Consider the following 25,019-nt stretch of genomic DNA (forward strand, 5'->3'; position numbering starts at 1 on the left):
CTGGGGACCATGAATATCTGTAAAAAGAAAAAAAACAATCCTATAATTGGACCAATGTGGTCGACTTAGCGTTTCCATCCATAACCTTTATGTGAATACTGGGAGCATCAAGCCAAGCACTTGTTCAAACACTTGCTAAGCACTAATTCTTCAGCTACATGCCAAATGAAGCACTGCAGAGGACAAAATAGAAAGGTCGGCAATGTATTCTCACTGGAAAACGATGTAGGAAGTGTAATGCACATACTGCATTTCTTTATTTCCTCTATTAATTTGAGGATTGTCTACAACGTTCAGCAAATTAAAGTTTTCATCCAGCTCCATCTTTTGTCTCAGTGACATCAGCGATGATGCTTCATGGACATCATGAGTCATTTCCCCTCGTATTTTGTTTTTATTGATACACAGACCTTTCCACCTCAGCCAATCATAAATACAGTTGCACTCAAAATTATTTCAATTATTGCAAATTAAGTGTATTGTCTAAATAAAAAAAACTGTGTTCAATGAGCAACTGAAACAAGAACAATTGAAATAGCTCAACACAACTTCATATTGCAGGTGGTTTCTCCACATTCAACACAACAGGACACTTTTAATGACTCTAATGTGACGGCATGGCGCTGCACTGGCAGTGAGCGGACAGATGAAAAGCCAAAAGACACTCCGCCTCTCTAAACCCGTTTATAAGAGCTCAGTGAGCGGACTGTCATTGCAGTAACACAATTAAACACACAATGAGGAGCTTCACCTTCACAACAGCTTTACTTCTCTGCTGCCTCTGTAAGTATTGGCTCATTATTCACAGCATCAAGTAATCCAACTAGTAACGCATCAGAATTTAAAGATAAATTACAGATGACTTTATTGTCGTTTCATTCCAGTGAACTTTGTATTATGCACTCAGGAATAATTCTGCCGTTGTCTCTGCTGTGTGTTTCAGGCTGGATCTCCGTCTCAGGCTTTGGGTCTCAGACTGTGGAGGTCCTGCCTGGTGAAGAAGTCACTCTGAGGTGCTCCAACATTTCCACTGTACCAAGTCAGACAGACTGGTTCAGAGTGGTCAACAAAACCAAGCCCAGCTGTATCTCCTCTCTGCTCTTCTCTAGTGACGAAGCTAAATTCTGCAATGGATTTCAAAACGGATATGAAATGAGCTCCAACATCTCCACTGTCTTTCTTACAATCAAACAAGTGAATGTATCTGACTCTGGACTGTATTTCTGTGGATCTTACATCAAAGGACACATAGTCACTTCTGATGCAACATCTTTACGGGTTCAAGGTAAGATTGTAGTTCCGTCTCACCTCTTTCAGAGGCATATTTACAGTACATCTCAAATTCACTGCAACAGTAGTATGGACATTTATTTCACCCCCTCCGTCTTTAAAGGTTACAGTGAATGTGATGCTGAATGTCATTGTGAAGAGGATTTTCAGACTGAAAGTAAGGTTCTCCTTTAGTATTGTGCAGGTTACCACAGAGCCTAAAGCCAGAGTCTAAGTCTGTCATTTTTCTTGTAGAGGAGCCTGATGGGATAGTAAACCTAATCACTGTGATCTTGGGTGGTCTGACTGTTTTCCTCACTGTGGTCGTCATTGCTCTGGCTGTTAAATTCAGGAAACTTCACACAGGTACAGCAGCTTTTTAATTTGCACATCCTTTGTAAGTTGTATCAACATGATGGACAATCTACAGCAAATGTGGTGGGTAATGATAAACTAATCCGATTTTTGTCTTTTGACATTTAGCTGTGAATCGAGAACCACAGCCAGGAAGAAACCAGGTGAACTGACCATTAACTTCTATAAACTGTGTGTAATGTTTGGAAAGATGCATTTAAAGACAGGATCAGTCAGTTAATGATCTTTGTCCCGAGCATCGGTAATATTCAGGAATCTGCTTGTGGTCCTCGTGGCCCCGACTGAATCACAGCCGTGGTGATATCGAGTACAACAGCACAACTAAGAGGATGTGATTTATATTTATACATTAGTACATTCAGGCAGGGAGTCAGAATTGTCCACTTTAATCTCAAACAAAACTGATCTCCATTAAATCATAGTTTGAGATCCAAATATCAGTTTTTTGATCACTGACCTTGGAACAAAGTCGAAGATCATTAACTCGAACAGCAGGATTTGAGCAACATTCGTAATTTTGCTCACAGTAGTCTCAAAACATGAGATGCTACGCAAATGCTAGTTGCAGCCACACTTTTTCTCTTCTTACCAACAGTGATTTTGTTGTTTTATTATCTTACTTTTGTCGAGAGAGATACGAGGACAGTATAATTATAAAATCTGGCCTATAGACTATTGCTGTTTGAGCAACTTCGTTTCGAATCAAATAGAAAACTGAACTGTGAAACACACCTGGGACTCTACTAGAAATCATGTTTTGGCATTTAAATTAGACTTAGGTCAAGTATAGTTTACATCCATCTTAGTTGTAATGATTCCTTTGTGGTAAAAATCCAACTTTATGGATTTTCACAGACTCAGCTAAAGTGTGGTTGATACAGTAAATATCAAACTAATATCAATAAATAAATACATTCTGATTTACAGAATCTGGCCTCAGATGACCTGAACTACGCAGCTCTAAGTTTTCAGGCTAAGCAGAAAGGGAACCGCAGGCCTGCGTCTGGGAGAGAGCTGGAGCCAAATGTTGTGTATGCTGCCACCAGATAGTCTTAGGAAACACGTGGAACTGCCACTCAGAGTGGAACTGATGTTTTATCACGTTAATCTGCTGCTGTGTTTCTGTGTGTGGGTAGTGCGTGGCAGAACAATAAATTCTGAATAACCTTTCTGCATTTTCTCACTCGTGATTCTTCTGAGTGTGAGCGGCAACAGTTACATGCTCAATGTGTGATGGATCCAGAGTCACAAAGGACTCCGATGACCGTCAAGCTCACGTACAGGGAAAATCAAACTGCCCGTGGAGGGACGGGTGAGTGAGATGCTCATCACTGGTTTGACAGGAAGAGACAGCGCAGCAGTGCGGTCTGAGAACAGCCGAGGTGACAATCACAAGCCCTTTGAAAAAACAGTCAGTGGAAAGTATAAAAAGAGGCAGTGACAACTAGCCTGCCTGCTTAAAACCTGCTGATGTATTTATACTTTTGGAGAATGACGAAATTAGATAACGATATGCTGACATGCTTTGACTGTATGAGCTCAATTGAAGCGTCCACCACAGGAAGACTTCAGCAGTGACCACACGCATACTGAAGACAATTTCACACACCAAGAATACTGCTCCTGTGAAAAGTGTAAATCGATGTCTTCCAGCATCATTAAATCACTCCACTCACTTTACATAAACTCACTAAGAAGTAGGCTGCACAGGCCTGCACACCATCGCACAGGGGAGAACGCTGGAATAAGCAACTGCTATTCTCACAGTGAAGAGCACAAACAGCAGCAGAAGAGAGGCTGCTGATGTGAAACAAGAGTCTGCAGCCACGCTAGAAGCTCCGTGAGGCTGCACTTTGGCACGGCGATGCTTTAAGCTCGGTACGTGAGCATGCTAACATGCACGCAAACTCAGTGTTACTGGTCATTCAATTTCATGGAAAATCATCAAATAGTTCCTGAGTTATCAAATGTTTAGGACTCATCCTCTGGGGACCATGAATATCTGTAAAAAGAAAAAACAATCCTATAATTGGACCAATGTGGTCGACTTAGCGTTTCCATCCATAACCTTTATGTGAATACTGGGAGCATCAAGCCAAGCACTTGTTCAAACACTTGCTAAGCACTAATTCTTCAGCTACATGCCAAATGAAGCACTGCAGAGGACAAAATAGAAAGGTCGGCAATCTATTCTCACTGGAAAACGATGTAGGAAGTGTAATGCACATACTGCATTTCTTTATTTCCTCTATTAATTTGAGGATTGTCTATAACGTTCAGCAAATTAAAGTTTTCATCCAGCTCCATCTTTTGTCTCAGTGACATCAGCGATGATGCTTCATGGACATCATGAGTCATTTCCCCTCGTATTTTGTTTTTATTGATACACAGACCTTTCCACCTCAGCCAATCATAAATACAGTTGCACTCAAAATTATTTCAATTATTGCAAATTAAGTGTATTGTCTAAATAAAAAAAGCTGTGTTCAATGAGCAACTGAAACAAGAACAATTGAAATAGCTCAACACAACTTCATATTGCAGGTGGTTTCTCCACATTCAACACAACAGGACACTTTTAATGACTCTAATGTGACGGCATGGCGCTGCACTGGCAGTGAGCGGACAGATGAAAAGCCAAAAGACACTCCGCCTCTCTAAACCCGTTTATAAGAGCTCAGTGAGCGGACTGTCATTGCAGTAACACAATTAAACACACAATGAGGAGCTTCACCTTCACAACAGCTTTACTTCTCTGCTGCCTCTGTAAGTATTGGCTCTTTATTCACAGCATCAAGTAATCCAACTAGTAACGCATCAGAATTTAAAGATAAATTACAGATGACTTTATTGTCGTTTCATTCCAGAGAACCTTGTATTATGCACTCAGGAATAATTCTGCCGTTGTCTCTGCTGTGTGTTTCAGGCTGGATCTCCGTCTCAGGCTTTGGGTCTCAGACTGTGGAGGTCCTGCCTGGTGAAGAAGTCACTCTGAGGTGCTCCAACATTTCCACTGTACCAAGTCAGACAGAGTGGTTCAGAGTGGTCAACAAAACCAAGCCCAGCTGTATCTCCTCTCTGCTCTTCTCTAGTGACGAAGTTAAATTCTGCAATGGATTTCAAAACGGATATGAAATGAGCTCCAACATCTCCACTGTCTTTCTTACAATCAAACAAGTGAATGTATCTGACTCTGGACTGTATTTCTGTGGATTTTACATCGAAGGACACACAGTCACTTCTGATGTGACGTATTTACGGGTTCAAGGTAAGATTGTAGTTCCATCTCACCTCTTTCAGAGGCATATTTACAGTACATCTCAAATTCACTGCAACAGTAGTATGGACATTTATTTCACCCCCTCTGTCTTTAAAGGTTACAGTGAATGTGATGGTGAAGAGGATTTTCAGACTGAAAGTAAGGTTCTCCTTTAGTATTGTGCAGGTTACCACAGAGCCTAAAGCCAGAGTCTAAGTCTGTCATTTTTCTTGTAGAGGAGCCTGATGGGATAGTAAACCTAATCACTGTGATCTTGGGTGGTCTGACTGTTTTCCTCACTGTGGTCGTCATTGCTCTGGCTGTTAAATTCAGGAAACTTCACACAGGTACAGCAGCTTTTTAATTTGCACATCCTTTGTAAGTTGTGTCAACATGATGGACAATCTACAGCAAATGTGGTGGGTAATGATAAACTAATCCGATTTTTGTCTTTTGACATTTAGCTGTGAATCAAGAACCACAGCCAGGAAGAAACCAGGTGAACTGACCATTAACTTCTAGAAACTGTGTGTAATGTTTGGAAAGATGCATTTAAAGACAGGATCAGTCAGTTAATGATCTTTGTCCCGAGCATCGGTAATATTCAGGAATCTGCTTGTGGTCCTCGTGGCCCCGACTGAATCACAGCCGTGGTGATATCGAGTACAACAGCACAACTAAGAGGATGTGATTTATATTTATACATTAGTACATTCAGGCAGGGAGTCAGAATTGTCCACTTTAATCTCAAACAAAACTGATCTCCTTTAAATCATAGTTTGAAATCCAAATTTCAGTTTTTTCATCATTGACCTTGAAACAAAGTCGAAGATCATTAACTCGAACAGCAGGATTTGAGCAACATTCGTAATTTTGCTCACAGTAGTCTCAAAACATGAGATGCTACGCAAATGCTAGTTGCAGCCACACTTTTTCTCTTCTTACCAACAGTGATTGTTTTTTTTATTATCTTACTTTTGTCGAGAGAGATACGAGGACAGTATAATTATAAAATCTGGCCTATAGACTATTGCTGTTTGAGCAACTTCGTTTCGAATCAAATAGAAAACTGAACTGTGAAACACACCTGGGACTCTACTAGAAATCATGTTTTGGCATTTAAATTAGACTTAGGTCAAGTATAGTTTACATCCATCTTAGTTGTAATGATTCCTTTGTGGTAAAAATCCAACTTTATGGATTTTCACAGACTCAGCTAAAGTGTGGTTGATACAGTAAATATCAAACTAATATCAATAAATAAATAAATTCTGATTTACAGAATCTGGCCTCAGATGACCTGAACTACGCAGCTCTAAGTTTTCAGGCTAAGCAGAAAGGGAACCGCAGGCCTGCGTCTGGGAGAGAGCTGGAGCCAAATGTTGTGTATGCTGCCACCAGATAGTCTTAGGAAACACGTGGAACTGCCACTCAGAGTGGAACTGATGTTTTATCACGTTAATCTGCTGCTGTGTTTCTGTGTGTGGGTAGTGCGTGGCAGAACAATAAATTCTGAATAACCTTTCTGCATTTTCTCACTCGTGATTCTTCTGAGTGTGAGCGGCAACAGTTACATGCTCAATGTGTGATGGATCCAGAGTCACAAAGGACTCCGATGACCGTCAAGCTCACGTACAGGGAAAATCAAACTGCCCGTGGAGGGACGGGTGAGTGAGATGCTCATCACTGGTTTGACAGGAAGAGACAGCGCAGCAGTGCGGTCTGAGAACAGCCGAGGTGACAATCACAAGCCCTTTGAAGTAACAGTCAGTGGAAAGTATAAAAAGAGGTAGTGACAACTAGCCTGCCTGCTTAAAACCTGCTGATGTATTTATACTTTTGGAGAATGACGAAATTAGATAACGATATGCTGACATACTTTGACTGTATGAGCTCAATTGAAGCGTCCACCACAGGAAGACTTCAGCAGTGACCACACACATACTGAAGACATTTTCACACACCAAGAATACTGCTCCTGTGAAAAGTGTAAATCGATGTCTTCCAGCATCATTAAATCACTCCACTCACTTTACATAAACTCACTAAGAAGTAGGCTGCACAGGCCTGCACACCATCGCACAGGGGAGAACGCTGGAATAAGCAACTGCTATTCTCACAGTGAAGAGCACAAACAGCAGCAGAAGAGAGGCTGCTGATGTGAAACAAGAGTCTGCAGCCACGCTAGAAGCTCCGTGAGGCTGCACTTTGGCACGGCGATGCTTTAAGCTCGGTACGTGAGCATGCTAACATGCACGCAAACTCAGTGTTACTGGTCATTCAATTTCATGGAAAATCATCAAATAGTTCCTGAGTTATCAAATGTTTAGGACTCATCCTCTGGGGACCATGAATGTCTGTAAAAAGAAAAAACAATCCTATAATTGGACCAATGTGGTCGACTTAGCGTTTCCATCCATAACCTTTATGTGAATACTGGGAGCATCAAGCCAAGCACTTGTTCAAACACTTGCTAAGCACTAATTCTTCAGCTACATGCCAAATGAAGCACTGCAGAGGACAAAATAGAAAGGTCGGCAATCTATTCTCACTGGAAAACGATGTAGGAAGTGTAATGCACATACTGCATTTCTTTATTTTCTCTATTAATTTGAGGATTGTCTACAATGTTCAGCAAATTATAGTTTTCATCCAGCTCCATCTTTTGTCTCAGTGACATCAGCGATGATGCTTCATGGACATCATGAGTCATTTCCCCTCGTATTTTGTTTTTATTGATACACAGACCTTTCCACCTCAGCCAATCATAAATACAGTTGCACTCAAAATTATTTCAATTATTGCAAATTAAGTGTATTGTCTAAATAAAAAAAGCTGTGTTCAATGAGCAACTGAAACAAGAACAATTGAAATAGCTCAACACAACTTCATATTGCAGGTGGTTTCTCCACATTCAACACAACAGGACACTTTTAATGACTCTAATGTGACGGCATGGCGCTGCACTGGCAGTGAGCGGACAGATGAAAAGCCAAAAGACACTCCGCCTCTCTAAACCCGTTTATAAGAGCTCAGTGAGCGGACTGTCATTGCAGTAACACAATTAAACACACAATGAGGAGCTTCACCTTCACAACAGCTTTACTTCTCTGCTGCCTCTGTAAGTATTGGCTCTTTATTCACAGCATCAAGTAATCCAACTAGTAACGCATCAGAATTTAAAGATAAATTACAGATGACTTTGTCGTTTCATTCCAGTGAACCTTGTATTATGCACTCAGGAATAATTCTGCCATTGTCTCTGCTGTGTGTTTCAGGCTGGATCTCCGTCTCAGGCTTTGGGTCTCAGACTGTGGAGGTCCTGCCTGGTGAAGAAGTCACTCTGAGGTGCTCCAACATTTCCAGACGACTAAGTCAGACAGAGTGGTTCAGAGTGGTCAACAGAACCAAACCCAGCTGTATCTCCTCTCTGTACTTCTCTGGTGATGAAGTTAAATTCTGCAATGGATTTCAAAACGGATATGAAATGAGCTCCAACACCTCCACTGTCTTTCTTACAATCAAACAAGTGAAAGTATCTGACTCTGGACTGTATTTCTGTGGATCTTACATCAAAGGACACACAGTCACTTCTGATGCAACATCTTTACGGGTTCAAGGTAAGATTGTAGTTCCGTCTCACCTCTTTCAGAGGCATATTTACAGTACATCTCAAATTCACTGCAACAGTAGTATGGACATTTATTTCACCCCCTCTGTCTTTAAAGGTTACAGTGAATGTGATGGTGAAGAGGATTTTCAGACTGAAAGTAAGGTTCTCCTTTAGTATTGTGCAGGTTACCACAGAGCCTAAAGCCAGAGTCTAAGTCTGTCATTTTTCTTGTAGAGGAGCCTGATGGGATAGTAAACCTAATCACTGTGATCTTGGGTGGTCTGACTGTTTTCCTCACTGTGGTCGTCATTGCTCTGGCTGTTAAATTCAGGAAACTTCACACAGGTACAGCTAACGTTTGATTTGATGCAAATCATGTATCGATCTGTGACAGACAAATTCAATGCCGAATGTTTGCTCAATGATATTTAACTAATCAGAGTGATCTTTTGTCATGAAGCTGCCAACGAAGAAATGTACGCTGAAAGAAACAAGGTGAAGCAATTCATTATTATTTTTATTATTATTATTCTTGTTCTTATTATTATTATTGTTATTATTAGTAGTATTTTATTATTATTATCGTCGTCGTCGTCATCATTTTAAAGGTCAATTGAAGGTTATTATATTATAGTTTTAAAGAACTGATTAATATTCTAAGTCCAAGTTTTGACTTTTTTGGTGCAAACAATATGAGAAGATTAATCCTTGCTGTTTAGAAGTTCTGAAAACCATTTAGCCTTGAGGCAGCATGGGCCGGCGCAAATCCTGTGTTGAACCACGAAAGCATAGTTACAGTATGTGACACTAAATACTTTTTTCTTCTACAGAATCTGGGCTCTCATAGCCTGAACTCTGCAGTGCTGAGGTTCCTTCCAGAGACAATGAGACAAAGGAGGTCTGCATCAGACGGACAAATGGAAACTTGTGTTATCTATGCTGCAAGCAGATAGACTCAGGACGCAACTGGAAATGTAGTATAGCTGATGTTTTTATGATATTAGTCTGCCATTTTGCTTTTCAGTGTGGTTAGGGGCAAAAAAAATATTTTGTAATGAAGTTTCAACGTTCATGATACTTATTTTTTTCCCTTTGTTGGACAAAGTCTCTGTCTTTCTTCTTTTTGTCTTGATGTTTGATGAAGAGACAAAGGGTACTGATTCCTGTCAGCCTACTTATAGAAACAGTCAGATGGTCTGTCAGAGGGGAGGGAGGGGTGAGTGAGGTACACATCACTTCATAGGAAGATGCAGTGTGGTCCGAGCACCACTGAGGGAAAAGTCACGAGACCTCTGAGGTCAAAGCTTTGAAGCAAAAAAACAAAAGAAATCATGAAAACTTACTTTTGACTGAATAATATCAGCATTTGTAATTATTCAGCCCGGAAAACAGTAAAGAAACTAAGTAACGATCGAAGAAATCAGCCCCCCCATGGTGACAAATAATGTCTGTGTAAGTCAGAAAAAAGTCCCCACTACAGGAAGACTTCAGTCATGACCACAGACATCAGACAACTGTTATAAAAAAGCAATGGTACTTTTATAAATCATATCAAACTTATTGAACTACATGACCCTCACAAGTTACATTGGTTTCAATCAAGTGTTGATAACTGCTGTACGTTCTTGCTCCAGCAAATATCCAGTGTCGTAAGCGTAGGCTTCAGGTGGGAGGATCCAATATTAGGAACATTTATAATATTCCTCTTGAGTCTCACATGATTCTTTCTCTCTATTTCCAAACCATTTTTTAAATTGTGTTTGTCCTTGATTGTATTCTAAAAATTAACAAGCTGGTTTGATGGAGGAGGAGCCAGCAAAGGACGCTGATGACCGTCAAATGTCCTCCTAGGGACATACCTGCAGGTTGGGTGGAGAGAGTACAGTGCACATCACTAGAGGTTTAGGCTAAAGCAGCGTTTTTCTCTATTGACTTGATATTCTGACTTTTTTTAAAACTTGATGATCTATTGTAATCTAATTAATCGATTGTGTACTGACATGGTGAATGTGTCTATGAATAATACAAAGGGGTAGCTTTCTGCGCTAGCTGTGTATGCATACACATGCGGACATGAAACTAGTCACGTGTCCCCCCCCCACCCATTATTTTCCCCTGTGGTGAGAACACCGTGTATCAGCCAGAGCGACTGCCACAGGAAGACTGGCCTTCAGCTCTCTGCAAAACACCACCAGAAGTGACAAAAGCTGTACCACTTTGACACAAAAGCTTTATCGCTTTCTCTCAAATATCAAAGATGGTTGTGTTGAGCCTGCATGAAAAAAAATATAGGTAGAAGACTGGTCTCCATTTACTGTTGTAGCCAGTTTCCCCATTTATAGTGGAGGTGTGGTGATGTAGGTGTGACTCCTCATGCAGTCTGCAAATGATACATGTTCAATGTCGAAACTCAACTCCAGGGCACAGCGGCCGTTCGATCTACTGTCCTCAACAGAAACTTAAAGAAAATAGATATATAGATGACAGATGGAGATGTACAGAGATATAGAAATATATTTAGGCACAGCAGCCAATGACAGACTCAAAGAAAATAAATGCTCGGCGCGGCGGCCAACTGATCTATTGTCTTCAACAAACACTTAAAGAAAATAGATACACAGATGAGAAAGGGAGATATCGAGAGATGTAAATAGACATTAAGGCACGGCGGCCGATCAAAAACACAACAGACTTAGAGAAAAGAAAATGTACTTACTGTTTGTAGATCACCCTGAAAAAAACTAAATAGCACAAAAAATAATCCAAACTCACCAGTTAAATGTAGATATTTAGGTACAGCGGCCAACCTACCCAGCTTTTTTCTTTAACAAGAACATAAAGAAAATCACTAAATAGAGAGAGATAAAGAAGAGAGATGGGAAGATGTTGAGGCACGGCGGCCAACTCGAAACACATACAACAACTGACTCAAAGAAAATAAAAGTGACACTTACTGTTTGTTGATCAACCTGAAAAAAAAAAGATGGTTCTCACCCAAATATTGAACCAAATTCAGACAGATGTACATATTCAGGCGCGGCGGCCAACCCATCTATTGTCTTCAACAAACACGTAAAGAAAATAGATATACAGATGAGAAAGAGAGATAGAGGCGGCCAATCAAAAACACAACAGACTTAGAGAAAAGAAAATGTACTTACGGTTTGTAGATCACCCTGAAAAAAACTAAATAATTGCACAAACAATAATCCAAACTCATCAGTTAGATGTAGATATTTTGGCATGGCGGCCAACCTGTTCACCGTCTTTAATCAAAACGTGAAGAATATAGAGAGATAAATGGAGATAATCAGGCACAGCGGGCAACAAAAAACACAACACAGGCTTAAAGAAAATAAAACTGACACCGTTTTGCAGATCAAACTGAAAAAGTGGTCATTGCTCAAAAATGCACCCAAACTCACCAGTTAGATGTAGATATTTAGGCACGGCGGCCAACCTATTCATCTGTTTCTGTAACAAGTACTCAAAGAAAATAGAGTATTGGCCCAAACTGATCAGACAGATTTAGGCACGGCGGCCAACCAAATCTATCGTCTTCAACAACAACTTGAAGAAATGATAGACAGATGAATGATGGAGAGAAAGAGATACGGGACCAAAACAAACACAACACAGACTTAAAGAAAATAAAAATGGCATCTATTGTTTGGATATTTTTATAAGAAGACCTTCAAGAAGACCAATAAATCGAGAGAAAAACAGCAAGACAGGGACATAGATAGATACTGAGGCACGGCAGCCAACCAAAAACACAACACAGGCTTAAAACAGAACTGACACTTAGTGTTGGAAGACCAACCTGAAAAAACGTATTGATCCAATCATCTAATAGATGTAGATATCTAGGCACAGCAGCCAACCTGTCCACGGTCTTCAACAACAATGCTCCTGTGAAAAGTGTAAATCGATGTCTTCCAGCATCATTAAATCACTCCACTCACTTTACATAAACTCACTAAGAAGTAGGCTGCACAGGCCTGCACACCATCGCACAGGGGAGAACGCTGGAATAAGCAACTGCTATTCTCACAGTGAAGAGCACAAACAGCAGCAGAAGAGAGGCTGCTGATGTGAAACAAGAGTCTGCAGCCACGCTAGAAGCTCCGTGAGGCTGCACTTTGGCACGGCGATGCTTTAAGCTCGGTACGTGAGCATGCTAACATGCACGCAAACTCAGTGTTACTGGTCATTCAATTTCATGGCAATTCATCAAATAGTTCCTGAGTTATCAAATGTTTAGGACTCATCCTCTGGGGACCATGAATATCTGTAAAAAGAAAAAACAATCCTATAATTGGACCAATGTGGTCGACTTAGCGTTTCCATCCATAACCTTTATGTGAATACTGAGAGCATCAAGCCAAGCACTTGTTCAAACACTTGCTAAGCACTAATTCTTCAGCTACATGCCAAATGAAGCACTGCAGAGGACAAAATAGAAAGGTCGGCAATGTATTCTCACTGGAAAACAATGTAGGAAGTGTAATGCACATACTGCATTTCTTTATTTCCTCTATTAATTTGAGGATTGTCTATAACGTTCAGCAAATTAATAATGTTTTCATCCAGCTCCATCTTTTGTCTCAGTGACATCAGCGATGATGCTTCATGGACATCATGAGTCATTTCCCCTCGTATTTTGTTTTTATTGATACACAGACCTTTCCACCTCAGCCAATCATAAATACAGTTGCACTCAAAATTATTTCAATTATTGCAAATTAGGTGTATTGTCTAAATAAAAAAAGCTGTGTTCAATGAGCAACTGAAACAAGAACAATTGAAATAGCTCAACACAACTTCATATTGCAGGTGGTTTCTCCACATTCAACACAACAGGACACTTTTAATGACTCTAATGTGACGGCATGGCGCTGCACTGGCAGTGAGCGGACAGATGAAAAGCCAAAAGACACTCCGCCTCTCTAAACCCGTTTATAAGAGCTCAGTGAGCGGACTGTCATTGCAGTAACACAATTAAACACACAATGAGGAGCTTCACCTTCACAACAGCTTTACTTCTCTGCTGCCTCTGTAAGTATTGGCTCTTTATTCACAGCATCAAGTAATCCAACTAGTAACGCATCAGAATTTAAAGATAAATTACAGATGACTTTATTGTCGTTTCATTCCAGTGAACCTTGTATTATGCACTCAGGAATAATTCTGCCGTTGTCTCTGCTGTGTGTTTCAGGCTGGATCTCCGTCTCAGGCTTTGGGTCTCAGACTGTGGAGGTCCTGCCTGGTGAAGAAGTCACTCTGAGGTGCTCCAACATTTCCACTGTACTAAGTCAGACAGAGTGGTTCAGAGTGGTCAACAGAACCAAGCCCAGCTGTATCTCCTCTCTGTTCTTCTCTGGTGACGAAGTTAAATTCTGCAATGGATTTCAAAACGGATATGAAATGAGCTCCAACACCTCCACTGTCTTTCTTACAATCAAACAAGTGAATGTATCTGACTCTGGACTGTATTTCTGTGGATCTTACATCAAAGGACACACAGTCACTTCTGATGCGACATCTTTACGGGTTCAAGGTAAGATTGTAGTTCCGTCTCACCTCTTTCAGAGGCATATTTACAGTACATCTCAAATTCACTGCAACAGTAGTATGGACATTTATTTCACCCCCCCTGTCTTTAAAGGTTACAGTGAATGTGATGGTGAAGAGGATTTTCAGACTGAAAGTAAGGTTCTCCTTTAGTATTGTGCAGGTTACCACAGAGCCTAAAGCCAGAGTCTAAGTCTGTCATTTTTCTTGTAGAGGAGCCTGATGGGATAGTAAACCTAATCACTGTGATCTTGGGTGGTCTGACTGTTTTCCTCACTGTGGTCGTCATTGCTCTGGCTGTCAAATTCAGGAAACTTCACACAGGTACAGCAGGTTTTTAATTTGCACATCCTTTGTAAGTTGTATCAACATGATGGACAATCTACAGCAAATGTGGTGGGTAATGATAAACGAATCCGATTTTTGTCTTTTGACATTTAGCTGTGAATCGAGAACCACAGCCAGGAAGAAACCAGGTGAACTGACCATTAACTTCTATAAACTGTGTGTAATGTTTGGAAAGATGCATTTAAAGACAGGATCAGTCAGTTAATGATCTTTGTCCCGGGCATCGGTAATATTCAGGAATCTGCTTGTGGTCCTCGTGGCCCCGACTGAATCACAGCCGTGGTGATATCGAGTACAACAGCACAACTAAGAGGATGTGATTTATATTTATACATTAGTACATTCAGGCAGGGAGTCAGAATTGTCCACTTTAATCTCAAACAAAACTGATCTCCATTAAATCATAGTTTGAAATCCAAATTTCAGTTTTTTGATCATTGACCTTGAAACAAAGTCGAAGATCATTAACTCGAACAGCAGGATTTGAGCAACATTCGTAATTTTGCTCACAGTAGTCTCAAAACATGAGATGCTACGCAAATGCTAGTTGCAGCCACACTTTTTCTCTTCTTACCAACAGTGATTTTGTTTTTTTATTATCTTACTTTTGTCGAGAGAGATACGAGGACAGTATAATTATAAAATCTGGCCTATAGACTATTGCTGTTTGAGCAACTTCGTTTCGAATCAAATAGAAAACTGAACTGTGAAACACACCTGGGACTCTACTACAAATCATGTTTTGGCATTTAAATTAGACTTAGGTCAAGTATAGTTTACATCCATCTTAGTTGTAATGATTCCTTTGTGGTAAAAATCCAATTTTATGGATTTTCACAGACTCAGCTAAAGTGTGGTTGATACAGTAAATATCAAACTAATATCAATAAATAAATAAATTCTGATTTACAGAATCTGGCCTCAGATGACCTGAACTACGCAGCTCTAAGTTTTCAGGCTAAGCACAAAGGGAACCGCAGGCCTGCGTCTGGGAGAGAGCTGGAGCCAAATGTTGTGTATGCTGCCACCAGATAGTCTTAGGAAACACGTGGAACTGCCACTCAGAGTGGAACTGATGTTTTATCACGTTAATCTGCTGCTGTGTTTCTGTGTGTGGGTAGTGCGTGGCAGAACAATAAATTCTGAATAACCTTTCTGCATTTTCTCACTCGTGATTCTTCTGAGTGTGAGCGGCAACAGTTACATGCTCAATGTGTGATGGATCCAGAGTCACAAAGGACTCCGATGACCGTCAAGCTCACGTACAGGGAAAATCAAACTGCCCGTGGAGGGACGGGTGAGTGAGATGCTCATCACTGGTTTGACAGGAAGAGACAGCACAGCAGTGCGGTCTGAGAACAGCCGAGGTGACAATCACAAGCCCTTTGAAAAAACAGTCAGTGGAAAGTATAAAAAGAGGCAGTGACAACTAGCCTGCCTGCTTAAAACCAGCTGATGTATTTATACTTTTGGAGAATGACGAAATTAGATAACAATATGCTGACATACTTTGACTGTATGAGCTCAATTGAAGCGTCCACCACAGGAAGACTTCAGCAGTGACCACACGCATACTGAAGACAATTTCACACACCAAGAATACTGCTCCTGTGAAAAGTGTAAATCGATGTCTTCCAGCATCATTAAATCACTCCACTCACTTTACATAAACTCACTAAGAAGTAGGCTGCACAGGCCTGCACACCATCGCACAGGGGAGAACGCTGGAATAAGCAACTGCTATTCTCACAGTGAAGAGCACAAACAGCAGCAGAAGAGAGGCTGCTGATGTGAAACAAGAGTCTGCAGCCACGCTAGAAGCTCCGTGAGGCTGCACTTTGGCACGGCGATGCTTTAAGCTCGGTACGTGAGCATGCTAACATGCACGCAAACTCAGTGTTACTGGTCATTCAATTTCATGGAAAATCATCAAATAGTTGCTGAGTTATCAAATGTTTAGGACTCATCCTCTGGGGACCATGAATATCTGTAAAAAATTCAATGGTAAACAATCCTATAATTGGACCAATGTGGTCGACTTAGCGTTTCCATCCATAACCTTTATGTGAATACTGAGAGCATCAAGCCAAGCACTTGTTCAAACACTTGCTAAGCACTAATTCTTCAGCTACATGCCAAATGAAGCACTGCAGAGGACAAAATAGAAAGGTCGGCAATCTATTCTCACTGGAAAACGATGTAGGAAGTGTAATGCACATACTGCATTTCTTTATTTCTTCTATTAATTTGAGGATTGTCTACAATGTTCAGCAAATTAAAGTTTTCATCCAGCTCCATCTTTTGTCTCAGTGACATCAGCGATGATGCTTCATGGACATCATGAGTCATTTCCCCTTGTATTTTGTTTTTATTGATACACAGACCTTTCCACCTCAGCCAATCATAAATACAGTTGCACTCAAAATTATTTCAATTATTGCAAATTAGGTGTATTGTCTAAATAAAAAAAACTGTGTTCAATGAGCAACTGAAACAAGAACAATTGAAATAGCTCAACACAACTTCATATTGCAGGTGGTTTCTCCACATTCAACACAACAGGACACTTTTAATGACTCTAATGTGACGGCATGGCGCTGCACTGGCAGTGAGCGGACAGATGAAAAGCCAAAAGACACTCCGCCTCTCTAAACCCGTTTATAAGAGCTCAGTGAGCGGACTGTCATTGCAGTAACACAATTAAACACACAATGAGGAGCTTCACCTTCACAACAGCTTTACTTCTCTGCTGCCTCTGTAAGTATTGGCTCTTTATTCACAGCATCAAGTAATCCAACTAGTAACGCATCAGAATTTAAAGATAAATTACAGATGACTTTATTGTCGTTTCATTCCAGTGAACCTTGTATTATGCACTCAGGAATAATTCTGCCGTTGTCTCTGCTGTGTGTTTCAGGCTGGATCTCCGTCTCAGGCTTTGGGTCTCAGACTGTGGAGGTCCTGCCTGGTGAAGAAGTCACTCTGAGGTGCTCCAACATTTCCACTGTACTAAGTCAGACAGAGTGGTTCAGAGTGGTCAACAGAACCAAGCCCAGCTGTATCTCCTCTCTGTTCTTCTCTGGTGACGAAGTTAAATTCTGCAATGGATTTCAAAACGGATATGAAATGAGCTCCAACACCTCCACTGTCTTTCTTACAATCAAACAAGTGAATGTATCTGACTCTGGACTGTATTTCTGTGGATCTTACATCAAAGGACACACAGTCACTTCTGATGTGACGTATTTACGGGTTCAAGGTAAGATTGTAGTTCCGTCTCACCTCTTTCAGAGGCATATTTACAGTACATCTCAAATTCACTGCAACAGTAGTATGGACATTTATTTCACCCCCCCTGTCTTTAAAGGTTACAGTGAATGTGATGGTGAAGAGGATTTTCAGACTGAAAGTAAGGTTCTCCTTTAGTATTGTGCAGGTTACCACAGAGCCTAAAGCCAGAGTCTAAGTCTGTCATTTTTCTTGTAGAGGAGCCTGATGGGATAGTAAACCTAATCACTGTGATCTTGGGTGGTCTGACTGTTTTCCTCACTGTGGTCGTCATTGCTCTGGCTGTCAAATTCAGGAAACTTCACACAGGTACAGCTAACGTTTGATTTGATGCAAATCATCTTGTATCGATCTGTGACAGACAAATTCAATGCCGAATGTTTGCTCAATGATATTTAACTAATCAGAGTGATCTTTTGTCATGAAGCTGCCAACGAAGAAATGTACCGTGAAAGAAACAAGGTGAAGCAATTCATTATTATTTTTATTATTATTATTGTTGTTCTTATTATTATTATTGTTATTATTAGTAGTATTTTATTATTATTATCGTCGTCATCATTTTAAAGGTCAATTAAAAGTTATTATATTATAGTTTTAAAGAACTGATTAATATTCTAAGTCCAAGTTTTGACTTTTTTGGTGCAAACAATATGAGAAGATTAATCCTTGCTGTTTAGAAGTTCTGAAAACCATTTAGCCTTGAGGCAGCATGGGCCGGTGCAAATCCTGTGTTGAACCACGAAAGCATAGTTACAGTATGTGACACTAAATACTTTTTTCTTCTACAGAATCTGGGCTCTCATAGCCTGAACTCTGCAGTGCTGAGGTTCCTTCCAGAGACAATGAGACAAAGGAGGTCTGCATCAGACGGACAAATGGAAACTTGTGTTATCTATGCTGCAAGCAGATAGACTCAGGACGCAACTGGAAATGTAGTATAGCTGATGTTTTTATGATATTAGTCTGCCATTTTGCTTTTCAGTGTGGTTAGGGGCAAAAAAAATATTTTGTAATGAAGTTTCAACGTTCATGATACTTATTTTTTTCCCTTTGTTGGACAAAGTCTCTGTCTTTCTTCTTTTTGTCTTGATGTTTGATGAAGAGACAAAGGGTACTGATTCCTGTCAGCCTACTTATAGAAACAGTCAGATGGTCTGTCAGAGGGGAGGGAGGGGTGAGTGAGGTACACATCACTTCATAGGAAGATGCAGTGTGGTCCGAGCACCACTGAGGGAAAAGTCACGAGACCTCTGAGGTCAAAGCTTTGAAGCAAAAAAACAAAACAAACCATGAAAACTTACTTTTGACTGAATAATATCAGCATTTGTAATTATTCAGCCCGGAAAACAGTAAAGAAACTAAGTAACGATAGAAGAAATCAGCCCCCCCATGGTGACAAACAATGTCTGTGTAAGTCAGAAAAAAGTCCCCACTACAGGAAGACTTCAGTCATGACCACAGACATCAGACAACTGTTATAAAAAAGCAATGGTACTTTTATAAATCATATCAAACTTATTGAACTACATGACCCTCACAAGTTACATTGGTTTCAATCAAGTGTTGATAACTGCTGTACGTTCTTGCTCCAGCAAATATCCAGTGTCGTAAGCGTAGGCTTCAGGTGGGAGGATCCAATATTAGGAACATTTATAATATTCCTCTTGAGTCTCACATGATTCTTTCTCTCTATTTCCAAACCATTTTTTAAATTGTGTTTGTCCTTGATTGTATTCTAAAAATTAACAAACTGGTTTGATGGAGGAGGAGCCAGCAAAGGACGCTGATGACCGTCAAATGTCCTCCTAGGGACATACTGCAGGTTGGGTGGAGAGAGTACAGTGCACATCACTAGAGGTTTAGGCTAAAGCAGCGTTTTTCTCTATTGACTTGATATTCTGACTTTTTTTAAAACTTGATGATCTATTGTAATCTAATTAATCGATTGTGTACTGACATGGTGAATGTGTCTATGAATAATACAAAGGGGTAGCTTTCTGCGCTAGCTGTGTATGCATACACATGCGGGCATGAAACTAGTCACGTGTCCCCCCCCCACCCATTATTTTCCCCTGTGGTGAGAACACCGTGTATCAGCCAGAGCGACTGCCACAGGAAGACTGGCCTTCAGCTCTCTGCAAAACACCACCAGAAGTGACAAAAGCTGTACCACTTTGACACAAAAGCTTTATCGCTTTCTCTCAAATATCAAAGATGGTTGTGTTGAGCCTGCATGAAAAAAAATATAGGTAGAAGACTGGTCTCCATTTACTGTTGTAGCCAGTTTCCCCATTTATAGTGGAGGTGTGGTGATGTAGGTGTGACTCCTCATGCAGTCTGCAAATGATACATGTTCAATGTCGAAACTCAACTCCAGGGCACAGCGGCCGTTCGATCTACTGTCCTCAACAGAAACTTAAAGAAAATAGATATATAGATGACAGATGGAGATGTAGAGAGATATAGAAATATATTTAGGCACAGCAGCCAATGACAGACTCAAAGAAAATAAAAATGAATTAGATCAAACTGAAAAAATGGTCATTGCTCGGCGCGGCGGCCAACTGATCTATTGTCTTCAACAAACACTTAAAGAAAATAGATACACAGATGAGAAAGGGAGATAGCGAGAGATGTAAATAGACATTAAGGCACGGCGGCCGATCAAAAACACAGACTTAGAGAAAAGAAAATGTACTTACTGTTTGTAGATCACCCTGAAAAAAACAAAAAATAATCCAAACTCACCAGTTAAATGTAGATATTTAGGTACAGCGGCCAACCTACCCAGCTATTTTCTTTAACAAGAACATAAAGAAAATCACTAAATAGAGAGAGATAAAGAAGAGAGATGGGAAGATGTTGAGGCACGGCGGCCAACTCGAAACACATACAACAACTGACTCAAAGAAAATAAAAGTGACACTTACTGTTTATTGATCAACCTGAAAAAAAAAGATGGTTCTCACCCAAATATTGAACCAAATTCAGACAGATGTACATATTCAGGCGCGGCGGCCAACCCATCTATTGTCTTCAACAAACACGTAAAGAAAATAGATATACAGATGAGAAAGAGAGATAGAGGCGGCCAATCAAAAACACAACAGACTTAGAGAAAAGAAAATGTACTTACGGTTTGTAGATCACCCTGAAAAAAACTAAATAATAGCACAAACAATAATCCAAACTCATCAGTTAGATGTAGATATTTTGGCATGGCGGCCAACCTGTTCACCGTCTTTAATCAAAACGTGAAGAAAATAGAGAGATAAATGGAGATAATCAGGCACAGCGGGCAACAAAAAACACAACACAGGCTTAAAGAAAATAAAACTGACACCGTTTTGCAGATCAAACTGAAAAAGTGGTCATTGCTCAAAAATGCACCCAAACTCACCAGTTAGATGTAGATATTTAGGCACGGCGGCCAACCTATTCATCTGTTTCTGTAACAAGTACTCAAAGAAAATAGAGTATTGGCCCAAACTGATCAGACAGATTTAGGCACGGCGGCCAACCAAATCTATCGTCTTCAACAACAACTTGAAGAAATGATAGACAGATGAATGATGGAGAGAAAGAGATACGGGACCAAAACAAACACAACACAGACTTAAAGAAAATAAAAATGGCATCTATTGTTTGGATATTTTCATAAGAAGACCTTCAAGAAGACCGATAAATCGAGAGAAAAACAGCAAGACAGGAACATAGATAGATACTGAGGCACGGCAGCCAACCAAAAACACAACACAGGCTTAAAACAGAACTGACACTTAGTGTTGGAAGACCAACCTGAAAAAACTTATTGATCCAATCATCTAATAGATGTAGATATCTAGGCACAGCAGCCAACCTGTCCACGGTCTTCAACAACAATGCTCCTGTGAAAAGTGTAAATCGATGTCTTCCAGCATCATTAAATCACTCCACTCACTTTACATAAACTCACTAAGAAGTAGGCTGCACAGGCCTGCACACCATCGCACAGGGGAGAACGCTGGAATAAGCAACTGCTATTCTCACAGTGAAGAGCACAAACAGCAGCAGAAGAGAGGCTGCTGATGTGAAACAAGAGTCTGCAGCCACGCTAGAAGCTCCGTGAGGCTGCACTTTGGCACGGCGATGCTTTAAGCTCGGTACGTGAGCATGCTAACATGCACGCAAACTCAGTGTTACAGGTCATTCAATTTCATGGAAAATCATCAAATAGTTGCTGAGTTATCAAATGTTTAGGACTCATCCTCTGGGGACCATGAATATCTGTAAAAAGAAAAAACAATCCTATAATTGGACCAATGTGGTCGACTTAGCGTTTCCATCCATAACCTTTATGTGAATACTGGGAGCATCAAGCCAAGCACTTGTTCAAACACTTGCTAAGCACTAATTCTTCAGCTACATGCCAAATGAAGCACTGCAGAGGACAAAATAGAAAGGTCGGCAATCTATTCTCACTGGAAAACGATGTAGGAAGTGTAATGCACATACTGCATTTCTTTATTTCCTCTATTAATTTGAGGATTGTCTACAACGTTCAGCAAATTAAAGTTTTCATCCAGCTCCATCTTTTGTCTCAGTGACATCAGCGATGATGCTTCATGGACATCATGAGTCATTTCCCCTCGTATTTTGTTGTTATTGATACACAGACCTTTCCACCTCGGCCAATCATAAATACAGTTGCACTCAAAATTATTTCAATTATTGCAAATTAAGTGTATTATCTAAATAAAAAAAGCTGTGTTCAATGAGCAACTGAAACAAGAACAATTGAAATAGCTCAACACAACTTCATATTGCAGGTGGTTTCTCCACATTCAACACAACAGGACACTTTTAATGACTCTAATGTGACGGCATGGCGCTGCACTGGCAGTGAGCGGACAGATGAAAAGCCAAAAGACACTCCGCCTCTCTAAACCCGTTTATAAGAGCTCAGTGAGCGGACTGTCATTTGAAGTAACACAATTAAACACACAATGAGGAGCTTCACCTTCACAACAGCTTTACTTCTCTGCTGCCTCTGTAAGTATTGGCTCTTTATTCACAGCATCAAGTAATCCAACTAGTAACGCATCAGAATTTAAAGATAAATTACAGATGACTTTATTGTCGTTTCATTCCAGTGAACCTTGTATTATGCACTCAGGAATAATTCTGCCGTTGTCTCTGCTGTGTGTTTCAGGCTGGATCTCCGTCTCAGGCTTTGGGTCTCAGACTGTGGAGGTCCTGCCTGGTGAAGAAGTCACTCTGAGGTGCTCCAACATTTCCAGCGGACCAAGTCAGACACAGTGGTTCAGAGTGGTCAACAGAACCAAGCCCAGCTGTATCTCCTCTCTGTACTCGTCTGGTTACGAAGTTCATTTCTGCAATGGATTTCAAAATGGATATGAAATGAGCTCCAACACCTCCACTGTCTTTCTTACAATCAAACAAGTGAATGTATCTGACTCTGGACTGTATTTCTGTGGATTTTACATCAAAGGACACATAGTCACTTCTGATGCGACGTATTTACGGGTTCAAGGTAAGATTGTAGTTCCGTCTCACCTCTTTCAGAGGCATATTTACAGTACATCTCAAATTCACTGCAACAGTAGTATGGACATTTATTTCACCCCCTCTGTCTTTAAAGGTTACAGTGAATATGATGGTGAAGAGGATTTTCAGACTGAAAGTAAGGTTCTCCTTTAGTATTGTGCAGGTTACCACAGAGCCTAAAGCCAGAGTCTAAGTCTGTCATTTTTCTTGTAGAGGAGCCTGATGGGATAGTAAACCTAATCACTGTGATCTTGGGTGGTCTGACTGTTTTCCTCACTGTGGTCGTCATTGCTCTGGCTGTCAAATTCAGGAAACTTCACACAGGTACAGCAGGTTTTTAATTTGCACATCCTTTGTAAGTTGTATCAACATGATGGACAATCTACAGCAAATGTGGTGGGTAATGATAAACTAATCCGATTTTTGTCTTTTGACATTTAGCTGTGAATCGAGAACCACAGCCAGGAAGAAACCAGGTGAACTGACCATTAACTTCTATAAACTGTGTGTAATGTTTGGAAAGATGCATTTAAAGACAGGATCAGTCAGTTAATGATCTTTGTCCCGAGCATCGGTAATATTCAGGAATCTGCTTGTGGTCCTCGTGGCCCCGACTGAATCACAGCCGTGGTGATATCGAGTACAACAGCACAACTAAGAGGATGTGATTTATATTTATACATTAGTACATTCAGGCAGGGAGTCAGAATTGTCCACTTTAATCTCAAACAAAACTGATCTCCATTAAATCATAGTTTGAAATTCAAATTTCAGTTTTTTGATCATTGACCTTGAAACAAAGTCGAAGATCATTAACTCGAACAGCAGGATTTGAGCAACATTCGTAATTTTGCTCGCAGTAGTCTCAAAACATGAGATGCTACGCAAATGCTAGTTGTAGCCACACTTTTTCTCTTCTTACCAACAGTGATTTTGTTTTTTTATTATCTTACTTGTGTCGAGAGAGATACGAGGACAGTATAATTATAAAATCTGGCCTATAGACTATTGCTGTTTGAGCAACTTCGTTTCGAATCAAATAGAAAACTGAACTGTGAAACACACCTGGGACTCTACTACAAATCATGTTTTGGCATTTAAATTAGACTTAGGTCAAGTATAGTTTACATCCATCTTAGTTGTAATGATTCCTTTGTGGTAAAAATCCAATTTTATGGATTTTCACAGACTCAGCTAAAGTGTGGTTGATACAGTAAATATCAAACTAATATCAATAAATAAATAAATTCTGATTTACAGAATCTGGCCTCAGATGACCTGAACTACGCAGCTCTAAGTTTTCAGGCTAAGCCGAAAGGGAACCGCAGGCCTGCGTCTGGGAGAGAGCTGGAGCCAAATGTTGTGTATGCTGCCACCAGATAGTCTTAGGAAACACGTGGAACTGCCACTCAGAGTGGAACTGATGTTTTATCACGTTAATCTGCTGCTGTGTTTCTGTGTGTGGGTAGTGCGTGGCAGAACAATAAATTCTGAATAACCTTTCTGCATTTTCTCACTCTTGATTCTTCTGAGTGTGAGCGGCAACAGATACATGCTCAATGTGTGATGGATCCAGAGTCACAAAGGACTCCGATGACCGTCAAGCTCACGTACAGGGAAAATCAAACTGCCCGTGGAGGGACGGGTGAGTGAGATGCTCATCACTGGTTTGACAGGAAGAGACAGCACAGCAGTGCGGTCTGAGAACAGCCGAGGTGACAATCACAAGCCCTTTGAAAAAAC

At 40.5% G+C, this 25,019-nt stretch overlaps 1 protein-coding gene and 3 pseudogenes across 1 annotated transcript; all 4 read left to right on the forward strand.

Annotated features, from left to right (window-relative positions):
• The first annotated feature begins 737 nt into the window (after nucleotides 1–737).
• Nucleotides 738–2,785, forward strand: LOC139223046 (uncharacterized). Its single transcript, XM_070854979.1, has 5 exons — nucleotides 738–783; nucleotides 944–1,285; nucleotides 1,525–1,635; nucleotides 1,753–1,787; nucleotides 2,572–2,785. Exons 1-5 carry the CDS (start codon nucleotides 738–740, stop codon nucleotides 2,692–2,694), a joined length of 657 nt encoding a protein of 218 aa, XP_070711080.1. The 3' UTR covers nucleotides 2,695–2,785.
• Nucleotides 2,786–4,364: 1,579 nt separating this feature from the next.
• LOC139223053 (uncharacterized) lies at nucleotides 4,365–6,399 on the forward strand (annotated as a pseudogene).
• A 7,129-nt stretch (nucleotides 6,400–13,528) lies between these two features.
• On the forward strand, nucleotides 13,529–15,564 carry LOC139223062 (uncharacterized; annotated as a pseudogene).
• A 7,150-nt stretch (nucleotides 15,565–22,714) lies between these two features.
• LOC139223061 (uncharacterized) lies at nucleotides 22,715–24,750 on the forward strand (annotated as a pseudogene).
• The last annotated feature ends 269 nt before the right edge of the window (nucleotides 24,751–25,019 follow it).

Source organism: Pempheris klunzingeri, chromosome 23 (assembly GCF_042242105.1).
Source record: "Pempheris klunzingeri isolate RE-2024b chromosome 23, fPemKlu1.hap1, whole genome shotgun sequence".
NCBI lineage: Eukaryota > Metazoa > Chordata > Actinopteri > Acropomatiformes > Pempheridae > Pempheris > Pempheris klunzingeri.

What these genes read in the sequence shown, in the direction of transcription:
- LOC139223046 (XM_070854979.1), top strand. Translation starts at nt 738, where the DNA reads ATGAGGAGCTTCACCTTCACAACAGCTTTACTTCTCTGCTGCCTCT. An exon ending in ATTCAGGAAACTTCACACAG is followed by an intron (nt 1,636 to 1,752) that starts GTACAGCAGCTT and finishes TTTGACATTTAG; the next exon opens with CTGTGAATCGAGAACCACAG. An exon ending in CACAGCCAGGAAGAAACCAG is followed by an intron (nt 1,788 to 2,571) that starts GTGAACTGACCA and finishes TCTGATTTACAG; the next exon opens with AATCTGGCCTCAGATGACCT.